The following is a 26,904-nucleotide window of genomic DNA, read 5'->3' on the forward strand; positions in this document are numbered from 1 at the left end:
ATGACAAAATCGTTTAGTCTGTAACATTGCACTAGGTACAATAACACCTAGAGGTATGCGCGTGTTATCTTGATGTCACGTGACGTGTGTTTACACTCGAGACCCATAGATACCGAACATTTGCATTCAAAGGACACCACTAGAAAACAGTTTGTCAATCATCAGCTATTGGTTGTCGACCATTTAATAAATAGAGAATAATACATGAGTGGTCGTTAGAAGGAAGGAAGGAACTGTTTTATTTAACGACGCACTCAACACATTTTATTTAAGGTTACATGGCGTTGGGCATATGGTTAAGGACCAAACAGATATTGAGAGAGGAAACCCGCTGTCGCCACTTTATGGGCTACTCTTTTCGATTAGCAGCAAGGGTTCTTTTATATGTACCATCCCACAGACAGATAAGATGGCCGTTAGATACCATTTATCTTTTTAAAATGAATCTAACGAGTGTAGCCTAGTGGTAAAGCACTCCCTTGATGCACGGTCTGTTTGGGATCGATCCCCGTCGGTGGTCCCATTGGCTAATTCTCGTTCCATCCAGTGCACCACGACTGGTATATCAAAGGCCGTGGTATGTGCTATCCTGTCTGTGGGATGGTGCATATAAAAGATCCCTTGCTATTAATGGAATAATATAGCGGGTTTCCTCTCTAAGACTATATGTCAAAATTACCGATAGCCGATCATTAATAAATCAGTGTGCTCTAGTGGTGTCGTTAAACAAAATGAACGTTTTATAAGCCTCGGAAGCTAGGTCAACGGGTTTTAATTTACCTATTCCAACAAGCAGTTCAGTTCACTACGACGGAGAAAGGCGCTACTTGAGATAAAGATTTATTCGACCACTCAGACCATTACAGTGTGGACAATACAAACAGACATTTGACAGACATGACAAGAACACGCATTCACATAAAGATATATACAGTTAACACAGGGGACGTGATTTAAATACACAACAGAAATGACAAGAACACGCATTAACATATTAATATCTACAGTTAACACCGGGTACTTGATCAAAATAACAATATAAATACACACAGAAATGATAAGAACACACATTAACATATTAATATCTACAGTTAACACCGGGTATGAAATCAAAATAACAATATAAATACACAACAGAAATGACAAGAACACGCATTAACATATTAATATCTACAGTTAACACCGGGTACTTGATCAAAATAACAATATAAATACACAACAGAAATGACAAGAACACGCATTAACATACTAATATCTATTGTTAACACCGGCTACGAAATCAAAATAACAATATAAATACATAATAGAAATGACAAGAACACGCATTAACATAATAATATCTATTGTTAACACCGGGTACGAAATCAAAATAACAATATAAATACACAACAGAAATGACAAGAACACGCATTAACATACTAATATCTACAGTTAACACCGGGTACGTGATCAAAATAACAATATAAATACACAACAGAAATGACAAGAACACGCATTAACATAATGTCTACAGTTAACGTGGCACGTAATTAAAATAACTAAAAAATGCAAGGAAAGTCTTGAATTCACAAATCTAGATAATTTTAAAAATAAATGTAGCAATGATTTTCAGAAATGAAAGTTATACAAAGACAGCATACCTTTCGTTTTGAAAACGTTAGGATTAGTGATAATATTTTGGTACATATTTACTTCTAATTTTTTTCAATATTAAAAAGGTGTTCAATATTGCTAAGTTTACGTAGTCTATTTTTATGTTTTATTATTTTTTAATTATTATTATTATTATTATTTATTTTTTTTTTTTTTTTTTGGGGGGGGGGGGGGTAGGGGCGTTAAACAATCTACTGGTTTTAACATATCCAGTATCTACTTTGGTACGCAGGGCTAGCTTTAGGTAAGCAAAACATTTTGCCAAATTATCTATTTAAAAAAAAATGCAAAAGCCCTCTATTTTCGAAAAACAAACCTCAATTATTACATGATTTTTTTTGGGCCAAATTGTAAAAATACAATTCGCCAATTATTCCTAAAATTCACAAATGGCAGATCTGGAACAGAATTTTAAAAGAGAATTTTACTTTGAAACTTATGTCGTACCATACCATAATCTCGACATAAGTTTAAAAGTAAATTTCTGTTTTAAATAATGTATAAAATTGGCACCTGGAAGAGTTTCCAATATCCGAAAACTACTTTTGTATAATCTGATCGTAGAGTGTTTGTTTTATAATTTGGGGATAACTATGTTGTATTTGGTCACTGGCGGACGTTAACGTTAATGCTGGTGTTACTGTCGCAAATTGAATCGGAGATGATAAAGCGGATATGGCAAAAGACGTGGGGAATCCCCTAAATTTCCGACACGTTAATGCTAGCTGAGTTCAGCCAGACCGAACAGAAAAACGTCCGCTAGCTGAGTTCAGCCAGACCGAACAGAAAAACGTCCGCTAGACTGATTTATGCGAATCACCGTAAACCAGATGGATACGTCGGGAACCAGTCAAATGCTAGTAGTTCGCGAACGTTAGCGAAACGTTAATTGGCCGACGGTTGATTACAAATGGATTTGATTAGCCAGTTACATTTCTCGTTATATGCAGATTAAATTAGAATTATAATTTGAAATAAATATATTGTACCCCATCCCGTGTTAACAATTATATATATAAATATATATATGTATTTCACACCGATGCTATTTCGAGTACTATCCTCCAAGGTTCGTTCTAAAGAAATATTTAAGTGAACAAGTTCTTTTACACGAACGTTCGGCTATATTGTCCGTGTTCATATATATTGTGTTCATGTTCATATAAATAACACCGATAGGTTTTTTTGTAGTCGATATGTAGTCTTTGCGATGCCTTGTTTGTGTTGTTTTTGTAGCAAACCTGCTGTCTAATTAGCGAGCACAAAGAGAACTTTATTGTGTCTTTTCTCTGTTTCCTTCATTCATTCATTCTTTCTTTCATTCTCTCTTTCAATATTTCTCTGTTCATATTTAAATTGCATAAATATATTACAATACTATCTTCCTGCAATGCTCAAAAGAAGACTGCTACTCCTAGGCTGGTTCACGAAATCACAACTTAGCTGAACTAACAAGCCAGTGATGCTACTGGGTGTTCAGGAAATCACAACTTAGCTGAACTAACAAGCCAGTGATGATACTGGGCGTTCAAGAAACAATATCATGACACTACTTCATCTAAAACGATGAAAACATGTGCAACAAGAGATACACACTAATGATTTTTGATCTAACACCACATACATCGATTTCCAATGTATTACCCTGCCCCCCCCCCCCCCCACACACACACCTCTCTACCTCGTTGTCTCTCTGTCTGTCTGTCTGTCTCTCTCTCTCTCTCTCTCTCTCTCTCTGTCTCTGTCTCTGTCTCTCTGTCTCTGTCTCTGTCTCTCTCTCTCTCTCTCTGTTATTATCGTGATGTATCCAGTTACGGTTCAAGCACGCTGTCCTGGGCACACACCTGAGCTATCTGGACTGTGTGTCCAGGAGAGTGGGCCAGTGGTTAGTGAGAGTGAAGTATGTGTATAGTGGACCTTACACCTACCCATCGAGTCATTAAACTTGCTCCGTGTGGAAGGTGTTACCTACCAGACAATGGTTTAGCTACACCATCGAGTACGTTCCTAATTGCCTGAATAAAAAATGTTTTGTTTCACGACACCACTAGAGCACCGGCTATTGGATGTCAAACATATATGTGAAATATAGTCTCAGAACGAAAACCCGCTACATTTTATCCATTAACAACAAGGGATCTTTTATATGCACAATCCGACAGACAGAATAGCACATACCACGGCCTTTGATATACCAGTCGTTGTGCACTGGCTGGAACGATGATCCCACCGACGGAGATCGATCCCAAACCAACCGCGCATCGAGCGAGCGCTTTGCCGCTGGGCTACGTAGCCTGAATAAACAAATATACCTACGTGATTCTAAAAGCGTATTGCCAAAGACACCTGTTGCTATGTGTGACCACAATTACTCGAGTCATACCACCCTGATCACCGAGTGCTTGTCCCACATCGGTCAACGACTAGCTTATCTATACGTACAACATTTAAAGGTACATGTTCCACTGTCTTCTAATGATATATATTTCTGTGTATGAAAAAAATAGAAAGGACAGGAATATCATTTCTATTTAACTAGACGTCTACAGGGGAGAGAGAGAGAGAGAGAGAGAGAGAGAGAGAGAGAGAGAGAGAGAGAGAGAGAGAGAGAGAGAGAGAGAGACGAGAGAGAGAGACAGAGAGAGACAGACACACACACAGACAGAGAGACAGACAGACAGACAGAGACAGCGAGATAGAGAGGTGGGGAAGGGCAGGATAATACACTGGAGAGAGAGAATATGGAGTGAGAGAGATTGAGTGAGAAAAACGGATAAAGACAGACAGACTAGCAGACAGAGAGAGAGAGAGAGAGAGAGAGAGAGAGAGAGAGAGAGAGAGAGAGAGAGAGAGAGAGAGAGAGAGAGAGAGAGAGACAGGGGGAATATAGATTTATAGATAGACGGATGGATAGATGGATAGACAGACAGACAGACATATAGATTAGGATATATAGACAGACGTAGACAGATGCAGATAGACACAGATAGACAGATAGATAGATATGTATATGTGTGTGTGTGTGCGTGTGTGTGTGTGTGTGTATATATATATATATATATATATATATATATATATATATATATATATTTAGTCAAACCTGTCTTAAGCGGTCACACAAGGTAGTAGATAAAAGTGGCCGCTTAAGGCAGGTGACCACTGAGTACAGGTTGCCACATATATAGTCTTTAAAACATTTTTTGTTGTTTCTTGTTTTATCGCTGTTGTTAAAATATCCCTTTTATATAAAAGTAAAACTTTACTGTGGCCGCTTAATACAGGTATTTTAGCGATTTGGGATCCGATTTAGGTGGCCGCTGGCCGCGTTAGACAGGTGACTGCTTATTACAGGTGCATTTACATTATAAATCTTTTAGGAGGGGGGAAAGTGGCCGCTTAAGGCAGGTGACCGCTGAGTACAGGTGGCCACTAGGACAGACTTGACTAATATATATATATATATATATATATATATATATATATATATATATATATATATATATATATATATGGGGGGGGGGGTGGGTGGGGGGGTGAGTGTGTAGGTGTGTGTGTATAGAGAGAGATTGAGGGGGGATACTGGAAATTCTGAAATCCACTCTGTAATCCTCGATAGTTATAATTACCGTTTATGACACCCAATAGCCGATGTGTATTTTTGTGTTGGGGGTGTCATTAAACACGCATTCCATTCCATTCCAATAGTTAAACAGTATGTATGCAAACAGAAACGGATAAAATTTACCAGACTCAAAACATTTAATCACCATTCACGATGCTCCCAAAAGGTAAACATATTCGTTAAGTTTTGTTTTGAGTCTGTGCCCTCCACGTTAGAAAGTTTGTTTGTTTTGTTTAACGACACCACTAGAGCACATTGATTTATTAATCATCGGCTATTGAATGTCAAACATTTGGTAATTTCGACATATAGTCTTAGAGAGGAAACCCGCTACATTTTTCCATTAGTAGCAAGGGATCCTTTATATGCACCCTCCCACCGACAGGATAGCACATACTTTGATATACCAGTCGTGGTGCACTGGCTGGAGCGAGAAATAGCCCAATGAACCCACCGACGGGGATCGATCCCAGACCAATCGCGCATCAAGCGAGCGCTTTACCACTGGGCTACGCCCCCCCCCCCCCCACTCCCCTCTCCGTTAGAAGACTAAGTAATATATTGGCAATATTACTGGCATCTCCCGACGCCTCTACTGAGATAACCTATGTGACGGCAGCGGGTTTCGCTTCTAAACCAAGTGTTGAAATATCCGAGGGCCGAATTTACGAAGCCTTTTGATATCTTAAACACGTGTAACTACAAATATTTACAATGCTTGAACATCTACCGTTTAAAGAGACATTCCTGAGTTTGCTGCAATTTTTAAGATGTTATCGACTACTAACAGAGACTTTTGAACGATTGTTATTACATATCAAATATATTTTTCTGCATAAAATATTAGTGGCTGTATATTAAACGTGTTTCTGATCATTATGATATTTGTACTAGGTTAAATTTTATTTTATTTCCTAAAATATAGTTTTTTCGTACGTACGAAATTATTTGAAGACAAAATCTAGTTTGGGCTTCTTACAACTATTAAGACGACCAGAAACACATTGAATACACAGCATGGGCGTACGTAGGATTTTGAAAAGGGGGGTTCCAATACATAGGATTTTGAAAAGGGGGGTTCCAAAATAGATTGCAGAGATATTGGGCATATATTTCTATGTTGAGTAAATATAATAATGTCAGATATATTAAATTATTAAAAAAGCGATTTCGGGGGAAGGGGGGGGGGGGGTTCGGTCGAACCCATCGACCCCCCCCCCCCTCCACCCTATGTACGCCCATGCACAGACACTTATATTCTAAACAAGAAAATATATTTAATATGTAAGTTTAATCGTAGAAATATTTTATTACAATATCTTACAATGGAGCAAACTCAGGAATGTCCCTTTAAGAAAAACAGGCTTCGTAGTAAATTTGGCCGCATAATGTTTGACATCGGACAGACGTAATTTAAAAGATGCCGATATTTCGTTGATGAATTATTCATTTGGTTCCTAATTTTTAAATCACCTTTTGTTTGCTTGTTTGTCTGTTTAGAAAAGAAAAACAAAAGAAAAGAAGAAGGGCCGAATTGACAATTCCTATGTAAAGAAAGAAAGGAATGTTTTATTTAACGACGCACTCAACACATTTTATTTACGGTTATATGGCGTCAGACATATGGTTAAGGACCACAGATTTTGAGAGGAAACCCGCTGTCGCCACTATATGGGCTACTCTTCCGATTAGCAGCAAGGGATCTTTTATTTGCGCTTCCCACAGGCAGGATAGCACAAACCATGGCCTTTGTTGAACCAGTTATGGATCACTGGTCGGTGCAAGTGGTTTACACCTACCCATTGAGCCTTGCGGAGCACTCACTCAGGGTTTGGAGTCGGTATCTGGATTAAAAATCCCATGCCTCGACTGGGATCCGAACCCAGTACCTACCAGCCTGTAGACCGATGACCTAACCACGACGCCACCGAGGCCGGTAAATCCTGTGTATGTCTTACACGTGTGTAACTACATAATTATGTACACACATTTACAATGCTTAAATACCTGTGTATATCTTACACGTGTGTAACTACATAATTATGTACACGCATTTACAATGCTTAAATACCTGTGTTTGAAAAAAAGAAGTAAATTCGGTTCTTTATATTTATTTGTTTAGCGACACTACTAGAGCATAATTGATATATTAATCATCGTCTGTTACTTACTAGATTTCAAAAATATGGTAATTGTGACATGTAGTCTTCAAAAGAAACCCGCTACATTGTTTTAAAATTAGCAGCAAGAGATCTTGTATATAGAAAGGACAATGGGGGAAAAAAACCCAGAGAAAAAGAGAGAAATACGAAAAAGGACAGATGACCGATAAGACGTCCAGAAAGTCACAATACCTTGACATTGACAAGTCACGTTTCATATGATGTCTTATAAATACAAGACCTGGACACGAAGATAAAACTTGATCGAATTCTCAGTATAACAAAATCGTCATGGCGTGGAGTGCGTTCGGTTGTGCTCTCTTGGTAATTCTGATCACGGGACAGTTCGAGACGAGTTCTGCCTTTATTCTCGACGGAACTCCGCCGACTATACACACGGGCAATAAGGACGAGATCGCGTACATTCTGAACATAGTGACCGTCATCCACACCCGCCAGACGGAGATAGAACACTATTTACACTCTCTGAACAACACGCTGTTTAATGTCGACTACGCAATGAAAGCTCTCGACAACGAAATATTGAACATGGCGTCGAACATAACCATGCTGAAATCGGAGAGTAGCGATCTGAGAAATGAACTGAAATTGCTGAACCAGACGGTGATGAATTTTTCTAACAACCTGAATTCCACGACGACAGACGTGGAAAAGCTGAAAACCCAAGTGACGAGTCTCGTCACGAAAAATACCGAACTAGAGACGAAGTTTAGTAACATTAATTCCACGTTAGTGAACATGGAGGCTAGGAACGTTCAGAAAATAGAGGAATTAAAAACAAACTTTACGACAGAGGTTACCTCCCTTAAGGCGGAAAACGCTCTTCTGAAAAGCGAAATGAGGGAACTACGTCACAATGTCACTCACCTAGGCCCGCCCTCGGCGCCGCTAGGGTCGCTACCGAGTGACGTCAATGCCACAATGGCGGAGGTTAAGAAACTGAAAGAGGAAAATAAAGTTATACAGCATGAAGCGGCAAATCTCCTGCGACAAGTAATTGACGTGAAAGCAGATGTAAAAGCTATCCAAGGTAAGATATTTAATTTACTGTACAATATCAGTAAGCGGCGCGTTCAGGAGACCCAGCGCACGCGAACAATTTGACTGGTACCATCATCTTCTATCACATCACATTCATTTAACATACGGCGCAAAACACCAGTCTAGCGAGCGACCGCGTTCACACGTCGTATCCCTCAGATCTAATATATTCCTTAGACGGTGCAATAAGTCACAGGGTTATCCCCCTCGGAAACTCATTCAGTTATAGGGCGGAACGTAGGCCCAGTCGTAAAGCCCTCGGCTGATGCGCCGTCGGGCTAGCATCAATCCCTGCGGTGGGCCCAATGGGCTTTTTTCTCGTTCGGCTGGTATATCAAAGGCCGTGGTATATACTATCCTGTTTGTGGAATGGTGCATTAAAAATATCCCTTGCTACTAATCGAAAAATGTAAGACTATATAAAAATTACCAAATGTTTGACATCCAATTGCCGATGATTTATATATCATTTCAATGTGCTCTAGTGGTGTCCAAAGCCTTGCCTAATCATTCCTTTAAACAAAACAAATTGTAAGACACTAAATAAGTTTAAATGTGTTATAACAAACATTTCTTTCTTTCTTTTTTTTTCGTTTAAAATTAACTCAATTAGTAATCTACAATCTGTATACAGTTTAGTTTACATGTAGTTAGTGCTCCACGACTGGTATATCAAAGACTCGTACTTTGTGCACTGTGTACAGTGCTTAAAAAAGCCTCTGGCGTTTTATGACCAAGTATCATAATTATGATGTAAAGCACTTTCTGAATATGAACGGCAGAATCATTAGTGTACTCAAGCCCGAGACAGAGTTCAAAGGATGTTTTGACGAGGTTGTGGCGAGATATTCTCTTGACTTACGAACAGGCGCTGGATGAACAATGTTGAAGGACAACACTCCTTTGTGTGATGCCCTGTATCTTTCATGACAGTTCGAGGAACAGTGAACATATTTTGAAATAGATTAAGAAGAAAAAGTAACAATAGTTAATATATAAAATAATACATAGGAAAAAAATATTATCCTTTATTCATTTACATTTTGTGTGCCTTAAAGGCCCTAAGTCAAAATTGAAACTACAATATTTCGTTATTTTGTGTGCCTTAAAGGTCCTGTGTAAAAATTGAAACTACGATACTTTTTAATTTTGTGACTTAAAGGTCCTATGTTAAAGTTGAAACAATATTTTGTTATTTTCACATTTATTTGTAATAAATAACTACACATTAATCGATTTCACGCATAATCTTTAACTCAAGAATAATAAATTTTTAAAATCCTTTAGCGTACTGAACGCCAAGATGGGTTTCCCGAATAATTTATGGCTAAATATTGCATGGTCACACCCTAAAATACAACTATTTCTACCAGTAAGTGGAATTATTTTATTGTACTTTTTTATAGGCATATAGTTGAAGGTATACACTTTATGTTTCAAAACAAAAACTAATAACACTTTTGGCAGGAACCGCCATTATTGCAACTTTGACAGAGCACCTTTAAATAAAACTGGCTACACATATTAAATTATAATAATTAAAATTATATAATAATAATAATTAAAATTATATAATAATAATAATAATAATAATAATAATAACAATAATAAAAAGAAATAGGAAAAATCCCAGTACAAAAAACAAACCCCAAAAAACCCCATTGACAATAAGTTTAATTTTTGCTTTTTGTAGGGCATCATCAAAGGGAGGTAATGTTTATGGCAATGTTCAGTGGCGATCAGTTTGTGCTAGCGGCGAACGCTCCCCTCATCTTTGACGTCGCCTCGCTCAACGTCGGCCACGGTTACGACAAGAGCAATGGCAAATTCACAGCGCCCCTGGCGGGGATCTACATGTTCTTCCTGCAGATTCAGAGTCGCATTAAAGGCGTCGTGTACGCAGCCATCTTGAAAAACGGACACGAAGTGGCGGAGATTTACACCGCAAGGGATGATGGGAAGCATGACGAGGCCGGGTCCACTCACGTGATGCTCAGTCTAGTCACCGGTGACGAAATCTGGGTTACGCGCAAAGGAAGCGCTCAAGACTACTATGGGGGCTTCAGGAGTCACTTCACGGGATTTCTGTTGCCGGTTCAATGAAAGATAAATTAATGAATGTGTTTATAAAACGGAAACAGTGTTATTTCGATTGGAACTTCGACTCACCTTCTTTTCGTCATTAAAATTGTGATTTCACATTTTAAATATGAACTACCTTACCTCCTGAAAAAAAAAAATCAAACAACCAAAATAGAATAGGCCCAAAGACAAACAGAATGACAGAGAAATAAATACGCAACGCACCCCCCCCCCCCCCCTTTCCATATAACAAGAAATACACACACACACACAAATAGATAATAAAGTAAAATCGTGTATAATAAAAAGACAAAAATAGTGATGCTTTAAAGAAAGAAAAAGCATAACATACGGTAGGTGTCGCCCTGTGCAGAAGAGAAGCGGACATAAAAGTACACACATCATTGCTAGTTCATTGAAAAAAAAAAAAAAAAAAAAAAAAAAAATGAATGAGTTGGTGTTTTTGTTTAAAACGTTCCAGCCATACATGTAACATGGTAGAACAGTAAATGTGGATAAAGCAGTTTGAAACATTGTATGTTATTGATGTCTAAAACGTTTTTCTTTTTTTTAAATTCATAATTAAGGTTGGACGTTTAAACGTATAAACGGTACCGTTTCGTATTTCTAAATGTGTACACAAGAAAAGTTATTTTTTGTTTAACGACACCACTAGAGCACATTGATGTATTAATCATCGGCTACTGGATGTGAAACATTTAATTTTGATATTTAGTCTAAGAGAAGAAACCCGCTACATTTTTCCATTAGTAGTAAGGGATATTTTATATGATGATGATAACTAGTTTAACGTGCCCATATACCACTAGGGTTTCGAACACGCCCATCCCCGAGTCCGACCTCCGATAAGATCGGTGGCCTGACTCGGGATGGAAGGGGGGGGGGGGGGTGTTTGAAACTGGGCAGAAATTTGAAAATAGCAATTAGTAAAGAAATTAATAGATAAAATAAAAAAAATAAAAAGGTTACAAGCCAAAAATAAAAAAGAATTGACTGCTCGGTCGAATATTTATATAATTTGGAGCATTTTAGAAGGACAGTCCAAAATTAAATACGAGAAAGAAGAGAGGATCGGACTATTTAATAATAATAAAAAAAAAAAAAAAGTAATTTCGACATAAAATTTTGAACGCAGATCTAAAAGTTTAAAGTCCGATCGATATGTCCACGCGAGTGGCCTCGTTAAGGCCGTTTGGGTGCACAGCATCTACGGGGAGGTGATGATGTTCCTCTCCTCAAAGTGAGGCACCAGTCTCATGTAGCTGTGGGTGCTAAGGCAGTGGACCATCTGTGGGTACTGGGCGCCGGTGACGATCTTCGTGATTCTGTGGATGGTGTTGTTATCCATGTCATGGCTGAGGAATCCCTGTCGGTAAAGATCATCCCGGCGCGACGTCACTACAATAGCTTCCACTCCCCGTAGTTTGACCGTGTGGATGGCGACCTGGTGGCCATCGGGAAACGTCTTGAAGTTTTCCTCGTAGACCCCGCCTGGCAGTCTGTCGGGGTCCGTGACGTCTCCCACCAAGTACTTGAGTACTGGCCTTTGATCTTCCGCGCTGCCACTCTCCAGTCACCCGAAGAGGAAGTAGAAGGCCGCGTCTTGGCTGGTTGGTCCCCCGGCGGGGTCACGGCCTTCCTCTTGACAGCCCCAACATCCAGAGTCGCCGTCGCGGAGTCCCCCGTGGGTGGGGGTCTCGACGGAGACGAACGACGAGCGGGAACAGGTGACGCTGGTCGCGGTGCACTGGTTGGCTTCTCCACTTCCCGCATCTGCACAGTCGGTGCGGCTGGTTGGCGAGTCGCCTCCTGTCGCTCCGTCCGGATTGGTCGTGGTGGGGGCGGCGACGCAGACGGGACCGCCGCTGGCGGTTGAGCCGCCAGCTTTGTCCCCGCCTGAGCCGCCCCTGGCGCACGTTTCCTCTTCCTTGTTCTCTTCCTCTTGGCTGTAGCCGCGTCCCCATATACCAAAGTCACGGTTGCCCGTGACCCGGTGTACGCGACGCGGTACTCTAGCAGCAAGCCATAGCTAGCCATCAATCCCCCAAGGTGGGGGCGGGTAAGTCGAGAGCGCACGAAATTACGTCCAACTTCATTGCTAGTTCGACACGCTTTCTCAAAAGGCCCGATATTTTATATGCACCATCCCACAGACAGGATAGTAAATACCACGGCCTTTGATATACCAGTCGTGGTGCACTGGCTGGATCGAGAAATAGCCCGATATATGTGTATATGTATGTGCGTGTATGTTTGTGTGTATGTGGTTGGTACGTATTTTCTTCGTACGTACGAATGGACGAATAGATGGAAGGATGGGTCAGGAAAGGCGGAAGCAACTAGACATGGGGGGAGGGCTGATTGAGATCGAGGGCGCAAAGTAAAGTTTGTAGGGGGTTCGAGGGTATGATCCCCCGTAACATTTTCAAAAAACTATATGTTCTGAAGTACACTTTCCTGCATTCTACAAGTAAAAACTCTGCCTTAAGATTGACTACCAGTGATATTTTTGACTCCCCCCTTCTCCGCCGTGCTTGTGGGTGGATGCATGCATTAATGAATATAATGTGTATAATATAATATACATGTGTATAACGACACGTACGTGTTCGTGTGTTAACTTACAAAAACACATTATTAAAGGGACATACCAGGGGCGTAGCGTGAGTTGGACTTGGGGGGGGGGGGTCGAATATGAACCAAGTGGACCTTTTCTATTTTGTTTTTGCACCACCAGAAACCTGTATGTTTTAGTTCTGAAAGCGGACCATTTACTTCAGCGGGGGGGGGGGGGGGGTCGCCCGAAAACCCATCCACCCCCAGCCTACGCCCCTGCATATCCTAGTTTTCAAACACTAAGGCATATTTTTTTATACTATTTTAGCCGTTTTTGATAACTGAAATAATACTTTACTTTGATTTTATTGTTTAGATTATCCATTTCCGTACATTCGAAGTATTTTTGGTCATCCTGGTGTTTTTAATATCACAGAATGCATTTCTCATATTTTTGAAAAACGCACGTGCGTCTGAGCAGTAACAGTTATTGAGTCGAATTTTAGTCTATTTTTAGAGGGTATTTCACCATTTCAAAATCACAGACGCATGCTTCACTCAATTGTAACTGTATCCAAATGTGTTACAGGTTTGTAGCTTAACAAAATTTTAAGTGTTAAATGTCCCTTTAATAAAAAAAATCCCAACATATTTATCAATTGTGCTCTTTTTTTCTCTTTTTCTTTTTTTTCCTCTTTTCAGAACAAAGGAATAAATCGGTCATGTTTATGGCTCACTTCTCCACCAATCAAACTAACGTTCGGAACGACACGGCCCTGGTTTTCGACAAGGCCGAGCTAAACGTCGGGCACGCTTACAACAAAGCGTCGGGCAAATTCGTGGCGCCCATGCTGGGCGTGTATATGTTCCACTCGCAGATTCAAGGCCACAACGACGGCGTCGTTTACGTACGCATGCGCAAAAACGGAGAGGACGTCGCGGAAATATACACGGCGAAAGACGACGGCAAACGGGACGAGTCCGGAAGTACACACGCCCTGCTGTTGCTAGGCACCGGGGACGAGGTTTGGATGCAGCGAGCGGGAGACGCCGATTCCTACTATGGAAATTTCCGAAGCCATTTTACCGGATACATGTTGAAGGCCCTGTGAAATGCGCAGTGATGCAACACAAATTTAACCAGGACTACGTTCAGCCAACCGGTTTTTTTTTTTTTTTTTTTTTTTTTGCTAAACGTTTGCAAACTATTTTGACTGGTTCCCGAAGTGGTAGTTCGATTTACTGTGTAGCGTAAAAACCAGTCTAGCGAACGTTAGAAACAAATGGCTGGCTAAACCTAACGCTCATTTCACCTTTGGTAATTCCGGCTCGCTGTTTCTGTTTGTCTTCATTTGTATATCGTACTTTTTCTATGTCAGACTACACAATTAAATACACATCTTACTACCTATCAATCCTCTGATCTTCGTTAATAGATCTGACATTAGCTAACACCATGTCGTGACCTGGGCCGAGTTCAGTCAGACCGAGCAGAAAAACGTCAGCTATATATGCGCTGACACGGTAAACCAAATGGAGAAAAAAAATGTTATTTTTGTATAACGACACCACTAAAGCATATTGATATATTAACAATCGGCTATTGGATGTCAAACATGTTGGTAATTCTGACTTGGGATTTTTTATATGCACTTTCCCACAGACAGGAAAGCACATACCACGGCCTATGACCAGTTGTGGTGCACTGGTTGGAACAAGGAAAAACCAAATCAGCTGAACGGATCCACCGAGGTGGTTCGATCCTGCGACGCAAGCACCTCAAGCGAGCGCTCAACCGACTGCGCTAAATCCCGCCCTCCTAAATGGCAACGTCGGGAACCAAGAAAATAGTTCGCGAACGTTATTAGCTGGCTGAACTTGGGGCAGTTAACGTTTCTTGTTCATGAGGGCGAGCGATCACGTGAATGTTAATACGATAATTGTTTGCGTGTGTTTGCCCTCCCGGGCGGGACGTTACCCAGTGGCACAGCGCTCGCCCGATGCGCGGTTGGTTTAGGATTAATCCCGTCGGTGGGCCGATTGGGCTATTTCTCGTTCCAGCCAGTGCTCCACAACTGGTGTAACAAAGGCCGTGATATGTACTATCCTGTCTGTGGGATGGTGCATATAAAAGATCCCTTGCTGCTAATCGAAAAGAGTAGACCATGAAGTGGCGACAGCGGGTTTCCTCTCTCAGTATCTGTGTGGTCCTTAACCATATGCCATATGACCGTAAATAAAATGTGCTGAGTGCGTCGTTAAATAAAACATTACCTTCTTGTTCTTCCTGAATTAGCCATTGGTGTTTAGATTGGTCGAATGAAATGTTATGGCATGCGAAAGCATCAATAAAAATACGTAAGATCCGCTTTTGAACAAATTGTCAAAGTACAAATATTTCTTTCTTCAAATTGCCCTGTAAGGAGAAAGTATACTGAAATCGATTTGTAAATATGCGAAACTGACGGCTGTATATTTTTCTTGAATCGATTCAAAATAGCTATGAAGTTTGAATAATAAATTGGCTATTCGTAGTCACCATCTTGACTATCATGAACCAGAGGCGGATCTAGGGACAGTTATAATTTTATTATATATTAATTTTCTTTCTTTTTTACGATCCCCTCCAAACCTCCCCCAAAGTTCCATTGGCATTCCGCCTCATGTCACTGCCCCCCTAAATGTATTTTCTGGATCCGCCACTGTGAACTAGATTTCCATTTCTTGTTTTCTTCTTTCTTTTAAACTATCCTTAAGTTTTCTTTGGTTTCAGATGATTTGCATTTTAGTTTCAGATGATTTGTAAGGAACACCAACCGAAGTGAGATAATCTTATATTTATCATGCATTAAGGCGCACAATAGGAGCAGATAAAAGTGGGGGAAATACTTGGAATGCGCACCCCCACACCCCAATATCGAAATGCACCCTCCCCCACCCCAATCCAGTGTTTAGCAGATGCGTACAGTGTATTTATTGACTTCTAGTGCGCGCGGGGCGGGACGTAGTCCGATGGTAAAGGCGCTCGCTCGATCTGGGATCGATTCTCGTCGGTGGGCCCATTGGGTTATTTCTCGTTCCAGCCAGTGCTCCACAACTGGTGTAACAAAGGCCGTGGTATGTACTATTATGGCTGTGTGATGGTGTATATAAAAGATCCCCTACTGCTAATCAAAAAGAGTAGCCCCTAAAGTGGCGACAGGGAGTTTCCTCTCTCAATATATGTGTGGTCCTTAACCATATGTCCGACGCCATATAACCGTAAATAAAATGTGTTGAGTGGGTCGTTGAAGAAAACATTTCCTTCCTTCTAGTGCGCGCTCGCGTATATGGTGGAGTGTGTGTGTGGGGGGGGGGGGGGGGGGCATGTATTGTATTGGTTGGCTGGGCGTTTCTCTCCGTGAATCTCACTGGCACTGCCAATATTTTATGTAAGGACGTGGGATGGACAGACCCCCACCGTAGTAAGTCCTGTTCGGACTTGTAAGACAAGCCAATATATAAGACGGGAATGAAGAATGAATGAATGAATGAATGATTGAATGTTTAACGACACCCCAGCACGAAAAATACATCGGCTATTGAGTGTCAAACTATGGTAAAGATTTAAATAAAAACACAGTGTAAAGAACTGTGCAAAAATACAAACATCACAGATAGATACTGACTTTTACTCAAAATTTCAATTTGTGCTGTATTGGCCATTCTCAAAGAGAATGTTACACCCCTGAAGACGGGAAGGGAGTAAATTGATATGATGAGGATAATATGTTGCCTATACGCGCCTCTCTCTGACGACGCCAATAGAACACGTCTCCGTTCATTTGTTGGTATTAGTTATCGGTAGAATTTTGTGTCTCGGTTCTCATCCTAGATCCATATTCCAAAAAGGATTAGGCCGATATATCTTCCTTTCAACTATTAGTTAAAATAAATAAATAAATAAATAAATAAATAAATAAAATAAATAAATAAATAAATAAAATAAATAGATAAATAGATAAATAAGTAAATTAATAAAAATAGGTAGATAGAAAGAGAGAGAGAGAGAGAGAGAAGGAAGAGAAGGAGAGAGAGAGCTAGAGAGAGAGAGGTAAAGAGACACACTGAGATAGGGAGACAAAGAAAGAAAGAGGTTGGGGGGAGAGTGAGTAGGGGAAAGGGGGGTAGGTAGCAGCGGGAGAGAGTGATAGGGAGAGTGTGTGAGATAAAGTGTGTCTGTGTGTGTGTGTGAGAGAGATGGAGAGAGAGACAGAGAGAGAGAAAGACAGACATAGAGAGAAAGACAGAGACAGAGAAAGAGACAGACAGAGAGAGACAGAGACTAGTAAAATGAGTAAATCTTACATGTGTATGCGTTTATTTCTGCTAAGAAGTAAGCAGTGAGACAGTCACACAATACGTTTCTTTTGTCAGTTACCCATTAATTATTAGTCCATTAATTATTAGTCCATTAATTATTAGCCTTAAAGAATCTGTGCTGTGTTTGCTGCTGTAGTTAAAATGTATCCGACTAAATAAACCTTTCTAACCATAACAATTACATTGTTAAATGTATTTTCTTGTTTAGAATACCAGTGTCTGTATTCACCGTGCTTCCGATTTTCCAAATATTTGTAATTAGCTTGAAAGTTAAAGTTAAAATCTGTTTTTTTGTTTAACGACACCACTAGAGCACATTGATTTAATAATCATCGGCTATTGGATGTCAAACATTTGGTAATTTTTACATATAATAGTCTTAGAGAGAAAACCCGCTACATTTTTCCATTAGTAGCAACGGATCTTTATATGCACCATCCCACAGGCAGGATAACACATACCACGGCCTTTGATATACCAGTCGTGGTACACTGGCTGGAACGAGAAATAGCCCAGTGGGCAGACCGACGGGGATCAATTCCAAACCGACCGCGCATCAAGCGAGTGATTTACAACTGAGCTACGTAGCTTGAACGTTATTGGTTGGTTGGTTGTTTTTTGTTGGGGTTTTTTTTTGTTGGGGGGGTTGAGAGGGGGGTTTACGAAATTATTAGGATCTGTAGAGTCCCAATGAGTTACTACAAGCATTAGGACGACCAGAAACATAGTTTACATGCAGACATCGACAATCTGAACAAGATAATTGATTTAATATGTGATTAAAAAGGCTCAATTAATTGGAAATATATTAAAATGGCAGCCAACTCAACCTAGGCTTTTTAATTAGCTACGACCCACATCAGACGCAGAATTTCTTTTTAATAAAGATGAAAATAAATCACTCCACACATCAGTTCTCGTTGTAAAATAGTGGACACTGTTAACAGGTTTGTTGTAAAACAGATGAAAAAATTTCAATCTTTAATTCCAATTTTATTTAGTACACAAAATACAGTTGATGATATATTTAAAAGTACAACTAGATAAAGATACTCGTATTTCACTAGTAAAGTCGTAAATAAGGTTTATTCCATAAATATCACTTGTGTGTGGTTAACATTTTTGCTTTATAAGTGGTGTGCTGGCAAACGTGGGTTTTTTTGTGTGTTTTTTAAAAACAATTTCTCAACAAGATTATGCCTACTTTTCCCTCCCCAATAAAATATTAAATATTTTTTTAAACCTATAAAGAATAAATAAACAAATAAGTAAATAAATAAATAAAAATGAATATTAAAAAAAATATTTATAATAAATAAATAAATAAATAAATAAATAAAACAAATAAAATAAATACTGTACTTCAAAATAAACTTTAATTAAAAAAAATAACACTAATTAAAAATATCAAAGAAATTTATATTTTTTGTCTACCTGAAGATTATATAATATTATTGTTATTACTTTTCTCAATTTAAATTTTTTAAATTTCACTTAACGTTATTTTACATTAGGTCCTGTCTTTGCTCTATTTCCTTACATTACAACTCGTTCTCGGTGTCTTGAACGTCGCCGCCACGTTACCTCCCTTAGATACTGGACAGTGGCGCAGAGTGTGAGCCGCGTCACCGGTCGCGTGACAGTTGGGGCAGACGTAACTCCTGAGAACTGGACAGATCACCTTGCCCCGGTTGTCCTTTAACGAGTGCGTGGAGAAAAACTCCCACGTCTCCCCGTTACGCTTACAGAATACGCAACAGTGGTTTGGCGCCGACTCCGTCGGTACAGTACGCGACGCGGCTGTCACGGGACGCAACTCTTCCTGGCAAATCCGCTTCATCCAGGCGACAAGTGACGCAAACTCGTCGTTGAAGTCGGCGGGTTTCCTTGACGTCAGATCGAGAGAGGTTTCCAGGGCTTCGTCAAAATCATATTCTCCACGGGATGGGGGCTGGGAAAAAAAAAAAAAAAAAAAAAATAATAATAATAATAATTTATATGAAACCGAGAAAGAAAAAGAAGAACCAAAGCAAAACCAACGAAACAAGTTATACTTTCGAGCTGTCGCCAAATAGGTTACTCCTATCAGCAAGACAACTTTTGTATGTGAATCTTTCATAAACAGGACATTATTTACCACGGCATTTAATATATCAGTTGGGGAAGCACTGGTTTGAACTGGAAAAAGCGACATTAAAAAGTGTCCATTGTTCTTAAAAGTGCCTTCTTCAAGTTCTTGTCTTGCCGCGGTGCATAAGATCCTATATTACTGTGGACTGGTTATTTGTATCTACCTTAGGCCTACCCCTAGTCTTTTTACAGGCTGGATAAGGCCCTTAATTCTATGGATATACTGAAAGCTAATTAGTCATGAGATCAATCAGTTGCCCACGATTGGTGCAATACATTTCCAGGAATGTGCTGTCCTGTCTTTGTGGGGGGGGGGGAATCATGTAAATACATTCTTTGCATTCCAGAGAGAGAGAGAGGGGGAGGGGAGAGAGAGGGAGGGGGGGGAGAGAGAGAGGGAAGGAGAGACAGAGGAGAGAGTATGAGAGACAGAGAGAGGGAAGGAAGTAGGGAGAGAGAGGGGTGGGGGGGGGGGGATCAGAACCTTAACTGGATATATCATGACAATAACTGAATGAGTGAATGGAATTAGGACGCAATAGCTGTCGGGGAGAGAGAGAGGGGAGGGGAGGGAGGGAGGGAGAGCGAGAGAGAGAGAGAGAGAGGGAGGGAGGAGAGGGAGAGAGAGCGAGAGAGAGAGGCGGGAGGGAGAGTGAGAGAGAGAGAGGGGGATGGAGAGAGAGAGAAAGAAAGAGGGGGGGGGAGTACATGTACGAAATAAATATTGACTACTGGCACTGTGGTATTGAAGTTACATATTACAGTGGTATTTAGTGCAGGGCGCACATTAAGTCAATTATTGATTCAATACTTTTCTTTCTATATCCGTTCGGACTAAGTGATATAGTGCGTGTGTGTGTGTGTGTGTGCGTGTGTGCGCGCGCGCGCGCGCGTGTAGAATGACGTAATGGTGCAACTACTGACTTTGATCCTAGTATGTGCTGTGTTAGAAACTCAGTGGTATATACGTGCCCCCCCCCCCCCCCCAACCCAACCTTGAAGCCTATTTGCTGCAAATTTATCCAACTACGGTAAAGAGTTGTAAAACAACGTACACTCCACCAACTTCTCTCTTACTAGTCATAGGCGTCCAAGATGAAAGCAAATGGGGGTGCACGTGTTAAAAAAAAAAAATCCAAGAAAGATTTTACTCCAAGGGCCTTCAATCCTACGACCAAAGCAAATCAGTGGATAAATGTACTTTATTAATAAAATAAAATTAGGGAGAATCGAAACATGGGGCTGAAGCTGGGCGAAATCAACATACCGTACTCAGCATTTGAACCTCAGCTGGGTATGTAGTGTATTAAGAAACCACAGCACATTAGTAGTATGCAGTGTGACTTCATATATTAATTATTAATGTGAATACATTGTCTGTATATTATCTCTAAGGCCTCTACATATTTCGTGTATATGGCTTCAGTTAAACTTAATGATATTATATTATATTATAACATTATTTTTATCTGTAGATATAAAAACTGGGGGCGGGGGCGGAAGGCGAGCAGTTATATTATATAATTATACGTGTGCTTGGGGTGGATATAAATGGATATAACTTTGTTTTGTTTAACGACACCACTAGAATGCATTATTTATTAATCATTGGCTTTTTGATGTTAAACATTTGGTAATTTTGACATATTTTTGACATATAGTGTTAGAGAGGAAACCCGCTACATTGTTCAATAAGTAGCAAGGGATATTCACCATACCACAGAAAGAATATCACATACCACAGAAAGGATATCACATACCACAGAAAGGATAACACATACCACAGTCACAGACATTAATATTCTAATTGGATAAAAGCACGAAAAAGATATGCAAAAAATAATAATAATAAAATAAAAAAAATAAAAAATAAAAATAATAATAATAAAAAAATAATAATAAATAAATTTAAAATGTATGCAAACCTTGAAGTTCTGGTGTTGCTAGGGAATGATGACGTATCTGCTGACGTAACAGGAACCAGCTCCATCTTGGCAGGGTCGAAATCTACCATCGTGTTTCCTTCCATACGACTGGCTTGTTCATCTGTGACGTTGTCGTTGTCGTACTCGCGATCGGTGTAGCAGTGGACGTTCAACGCTGAGAAAATATGTCCAGGATTCGATACTGTTTCTGTCGAAGTCGTTGCTGTCGGCGTCGTGTCATGTTGCGATGGCGTCAGCTGGAGGTAGAACTCTCTTTCACCCATCTCTTTCACTGTTGACGTCGCCGACGTTGCGAATAAAGACAATAGATTTCTCGGCTCCGCACTGCCCTTTGAAGTGTTCTTGTCCGACTTCTTGGCGGAGTATGTCATTGTCGCTGATGATGCTTGTTCTGATATCACTGTTGCATACGTCATCGTTGAAGGTGTTTCTTCTTCTTCACTATCTAACCCCGTTGACGTGTCCCTGTAGGACGACATTGTTGCCGTATCAGTAGTAGACGATGGAAATTTATAACACGACGACATCTTAGTCGGTCTCACCAACGTTCCTGCGGCAGCAGCAACAACAGCGATGTCATCATGGCTTCTTCCATCAGTATTACAACAGTTAGGAAAAAGACTATTCGAAAAATTTAAATACACGTTCCAAGGGTTATACTCTGCCATTTTCTTAACTGGATTCAGTAATTATTTCTCTCTGATTAATGGGTTCTGATTAAATGGGTATGTTCTTTGGGTATATCTTATTTTAGTCCAGTTCATGATAAAGAAGAAGCGTGGGCGTGTGGAGGGGTTAAAACTATTTAACATTTTGCTTCATAACTGTGTGGGGGTTTTAACCTCCATTAACGTAATTATTATTTGATTATTTATTATTTGGTTATAAGTATTTATTAATATAAAAAGAGGTGAACATATATTTGCTAGAATTTTAAAACCTGAAATGATAGAAATATCCCTCCGTCAATTCAAAAAAGAATCACCCATTTGCGCTTTGACTCCAGACAACTGTATATTGAGGAACCACAGTCCCAGACTTGCAGGCGTCCGATACCCGCCTAATACACAAGATCAAACTCTCCTGAACGCGTCTTTGCCACGGCGGTTCTTTGCCGTCATTGTGGTCAGCGCAGGATGTTACGAAGCGTCTTTCATCTTCCCTCCCTCTCCCCCGGAGTCGCCACCTGCTTATAGGGGCTGTCTCAAGTTACATAATGCCCTTTTACTTCTTTAATTTAAAAAAAAAAAATTTGGTCTAATGTATTTTTTTTTTCCAACTTATTTTCGTGCTTAAAAATCAAGCACGCTGTCCTAGGCACACACATCTCAGCTATCTGTGCAGGACAGTGGGTTAGTTGTTAGTTGGTTAGTAGTTAGTGAGAGAGAATAGGGTATGGTGGTCTTACACCTACCCACTGAGTCGTTAAAACTTGCTTTGGGTGGGAGCCGGTACCGGGCTGCGAACCCTGTACCATCCAGCCTTCTTTTAAAAAATTAAATGGTGTAATGTAAAAACTGTACCTTGAACAATATGCCCATAAAACTTACAAGTAAATAATTTTATTTATCAATAGATTTGTGTATCATTGTTTTATTATTATTATTATTAATAATGTTATTTTTAGGAGGTGGGGGTGGGTAAGGGCGGGGTTGGTTTGCGGTTTTTCGTCTTCTTTTTGTTGTTGTTACAGTGGGGTTTCTTTGTTGCTGGTTTTTTAGTTTAAATGTTTTTGTTTGTTTCTTTTGAAAAGAAGTAGGTGTGTGTGGTGGTGGTGGTGGGGAGGGGGGGGGGGGGGTAGATGGGAGGTTCTTTATTTAATTGTTTATTAGTTCAATATTTTATTTTTTATTTTTGTTTATTTGTGTGTGTGTGAGAGAGAGAGAGAGAGAGAGAGAGAGAGAGAGAGAGAGAGAGAGAGAGAGAGAGAGAGAGAGAGAGAGAGAGAGAGAGAGAGAGGAGACACAGAGAGAAAAAAGAGCGATAGAGAGAAAGAGAGAGTTTGGTAGATAGAGAGAGAGAGGGGAGAGGGACGGAGGGAAAGAGATGTTAAGCGCGTGGTGTCACAATTAATACAATTATCGTGTATAAGTTTTCACCCACAATTCTTCACACGTCTTGAGGGTGGCAGTCCTCTTACAAAGTAGATCTAAACGTACCGCTGTGGACTGGTTGTCAATCTGACTAAAATCAGCTCTACTGACAGGTAAAACGTATATTAGTTAGTTTGCTTTGTTTAACGACACCACTAGAGCATAATATTGATTTATTAATCATCGGCTATTGGACGTCAAACATTTTGTAATTTTGACAGTCTTAGAGAGGAAACCCGCTATATATTTTCCCATTAGTATATCTTTTGTATGCGCCACCCCAGACAGGATAGCACATACCACGGCTTTGATATACCAGTTTTGGTGCACTGGCAGGAACGAGAAATAGCCCACTGGGCCCACCGACGGGGATCGATCCCAAACCGACCGCGAATCAAGCGAGTGCTTTCCCCTGTAAAAGTTAGATTGAAGTGTCTGTGTTCCTTGTTTGTTTTAAAACATTGTTAGACTCATATTTCGTCTGTATTGTAAACCAGAAAACATTGTCGCTTACACAGAAACATGCTGGTACTATCGGAAACCATAGCAAGACGTTTTTTTTTTTTTAAAGACACCACTAGAGCACATTAATTTATTGATTTTTTCCATTAGTAGCAAGGGATCTTTTATATGCACCATCCAACAGATATGCACCATCCAACAGACAGGATAACATATATCACAACCTTTGATATACCAGTCGTGGTGCACTGGCAGGAACGACAAATAGCCCAGTGGGCCCATCGACGGGGATCGATCCCAAACCGACCGCGCATCAACCGAGTGCTTTTGCCACTGGGCTACGTCCCGCCCCTTGGAGCAAATTATCTTTTATATCCACTTTCCCCAAAACATGACAGCATTTACCATGACCTTTGATGTATCAGTTATGGGGCACAGAGGCGGGTCCAACGAGTTGCCCCATGTGCCCTTTCTCCATTAGTCTTCTACACGCTCCCCCAAAAAAACAAAAACAAACAACAACACACAAAAAACCACCTTCCTGAATTGGGCCTGGGGGTTATGGGGTGTTACCAATTAAGACACAGTACCGCGCAAATAAGTGGATCTGGAATCGATCCATCAACCCTTGACACTTCATGCTAGTGTTCAGTCACTGACGTACCTCACTTTGCACTCATGTACAGAGGTGGAGGGTGGGGTTGTCAGGTAATCGACCTCCCTGTTTATGGCGAAGTGTTTTTGTTTGGTTTGGTTTTTCAATATATCTTCTGGGAAAGCATGATCCTAACTCTCTAAAGGGCCGTACCCTCCGGAAGAGGGGGTTGCCCCCCTGAGAATTTCACTTTTTTTTTTTACTCCAGAAAATAGCATACACATCTCAGGATTTAATTTGTATAGTGTTTCATTTGTTTATAAAATGTAGTGCCCCCCCCCCCCCCTTAGGATTTTGATCAAGGTACGGCCCTGCCCTAGATACTTCGCTTGCTACAATCTGAACCCTTTCCTTCGTAATTCCCTGCACACGCACCTGCTTTGACCAAAATTATAATATATAAAAACTCAATGGGTAGGTGTAAACCACTTGCACCGACCAGTGATCCATAACTGGTTCAACAAAGGCCATGGTTTGTGCTATCCTGCCTGTGGGAAGCGCAAATAAAAGATCCCTTGCTGCCTGTCGTAAAAAGAGTAGCCTATGTGGCGACAGCGGGTTTCCTCTAAAAACAGTGTCAGAATGACCATATGTTTGACGTCCAATAGCCGATGATAAGATACAAAAATCAATGTGCTCTAGCGGCGTCGTTAAATAAAACAAACTTTACTTTTTAATATATAAAAAAAAATATATTCTATATGTGCATATTATTCGATTTGAATAATAAGTTAAATAAACAATTCGATTTAAAATGTATTTATTATATTAAAATAACACAGTAAAAAACAACTGCCTTGTAGTTGTAAGAATGAAACAAAATACACGTTCAATAAGTTCTAACTGTCGTTCACACTGTCAATTTTCATTGAAAAAATATCACACGTCCTAACAATAGCATGGGGGATAACTCCCATCGGCGTCGTCAGGTTGGACACTTGCACGTGCTCAAAGTCGATGTCGGCAGGACCAAAATGGCCGCTCACTTTGGCGTTTTCGTACATAAACACGGAAACCTTTCTACCCGTGAGAGAGCCAAGCATGCGCAGAAATCTCTCCCTCAGGAACGTTCTCTGTTCTTGTTTCACCGTGTCAGAATCCATCTGTAAAAAAAAGAAAGAAAAAGGAATGTTTTAAAGCGACATACCCTAGTTTTTAAAAACGCACGTTCGTCTAAGAAGTAATGATTAATGAGACAAACTCTAGTTATTTTAGACAGTATTTCCCTGTTTTAAACATCACTCACTTTAGCTTCACTCTGTAATAACCATATCCAAATGTGTGTTGCAGGTTTGTAGAATAACTAAACTTAGTGTCCATTTTTACGGGCTAAAACTAGGGTATGCGCCTTTAATAGGGTGGGGTTTTTTTTTTTTGAATGAATGAATGAATGAATGAATGAATGAATGAATGAATGAATGAATGAATGAATAAAATAAAATATAAATGCACTTCAAAGTAGGCCGTAATAAAATAAATCCATTTTTTTTTTATCCCCACCCGTAACCGTTCCGACGGTAAATGCCTTAGGGCCACTTTGGTGCTAGATGCTCATCCATGTTTGTTCCCTTTGTAAGCTATTATGTCAGCTATTTCCAGTGTCTTGAAAATATAAAATTTCATCCCCGAGAACATTTTGGAGAAAAAACAACCCCAAAACAACAAATTGGATTTTAATATGGCCTAACATATATCATTAACAGGGACTTGCTCTACAGAAAGACCCACCCGATCAAAATATTAGAGCTTCCCACTAACAAACAAAAAACACAAAAAAAACCCACCCCAAAAACCATTATAATCTTAATCATAATGTTAAACACTATTCTGCTTTCGGTCTATAATAGTAAACAAGTTTGGAAACCTTTTTCTCCACCCATTTTTTTTCTTTTCTCTCCCCTCCCCCCCCCCCCCCCCCCCACATATGTCCTCGTCCTCAACCCCATTAAAGAGAGGGGGGGGGGGGTGGTAGAGGTAGAGAGCTGTTTGGTGACAACACCAGGTCCTCAACAGATGGTATGAAACGCTGTTCGATATTAAACATATCAGTTCTTTTTCTATTAGTCTAGTGCGCAAGAACCCCAAGACCCCATAAACT

General features: G+C 40.1%; 2 protein-coding genes across 2 annotated transcripts; one reads left to right on the top strand and one right to left on the bottom strand.

Moving 5' to 3' along the window:
- The first annotated feature begins 8,357 nt into the window (after positions 1-8,357).
- On the top strand, positions 8,358-14,596 carry LOC121377428 (complement C1q tumor necrosis factor-related protein 3-like). Its single transcript, XM_041505412.1, has 2 exons — positions 8,358-8,488; positions 13,861-14,596. Exons 1-2 carry the CDS (start codon positions 8,380-8,382, stop codon positions 14,268-14,270), a joined length of 519 nt encoding a protein of 172 aa, XP_041361346.1. The 5' UTR covers positions 8,358-8,379; the 3' UTR covers positions 14,271-14,596.
- LOC121377427 lies at positions 10,372-19,737 on the bottom strand. Its single transcript, XM_041505411.1, has 2 exons — positions 19,061-19,737; positions 10,372-10,584 (listed from the first exon to the last, which is right to left on the bottom strand). The coding sequence occupies exons 1-2, from the start codon at positions 19,712-19,714 to the stop codon at positions 10,498-10,500; spliced, it is 741 nt and encodes a 246-aa protein (XP_041361345.1). The 5' UTR covers positions 19,715-19,737; the 3' UTR covers positions 10,372-10,497.
- Between the last annotated feature and the right edge of the window lie 7,167 nt (positions 19,738-26,904).

The sequence above is a fragment of the Gigantopelta aegis genome, chromosome 7, assembly GCF_016097555.1.
Source record: "Gigantopelta aegis isolate Gae_Host chromosome 7, Gae_host_genome, whole genome shotgun sequence".
Taxonomy (NCBI): domain Eukaryota; kingdom Metazoa; phylum Mollusca; class Gastropoda; order Neomphalida; family Peltospiridae; genus Gigantopelta; species Gigantopelta aegis.

Excerpts from the sequence above, each read along its gene's own strand:
- LOC121377428 (XM_041505412.1), top strand. The coding sequence starts at position 8,380 with ATGGCGGAGGTTAAGAAACTGAAAGAGGAAAATAAAGTTATACAGCAT. Across the intron at positions 8,489-13,860 it reads AGATGTAAAAGCTATCCAAG|AACAAAGGAATAAATCGGTC; the intron begins GTAAGATATTTA and ends TCCTCTTTTCAG.
- LOC121377427 (XM_041505411.1), bottom strand. The coding sequence starts at position 19,714 with ATGTCGCTTTTTCCAGTTCAAACCAGTGCTTCCCCAACTGATATATTA. Across the intron at positions 10,585-19,060 it reads CACCGAGAACGAGTTGTAAT|AAATCCCGTGAAGTGACTCC; the intron begins GTAAGGAAATAG and ends AACCGGCAACAG.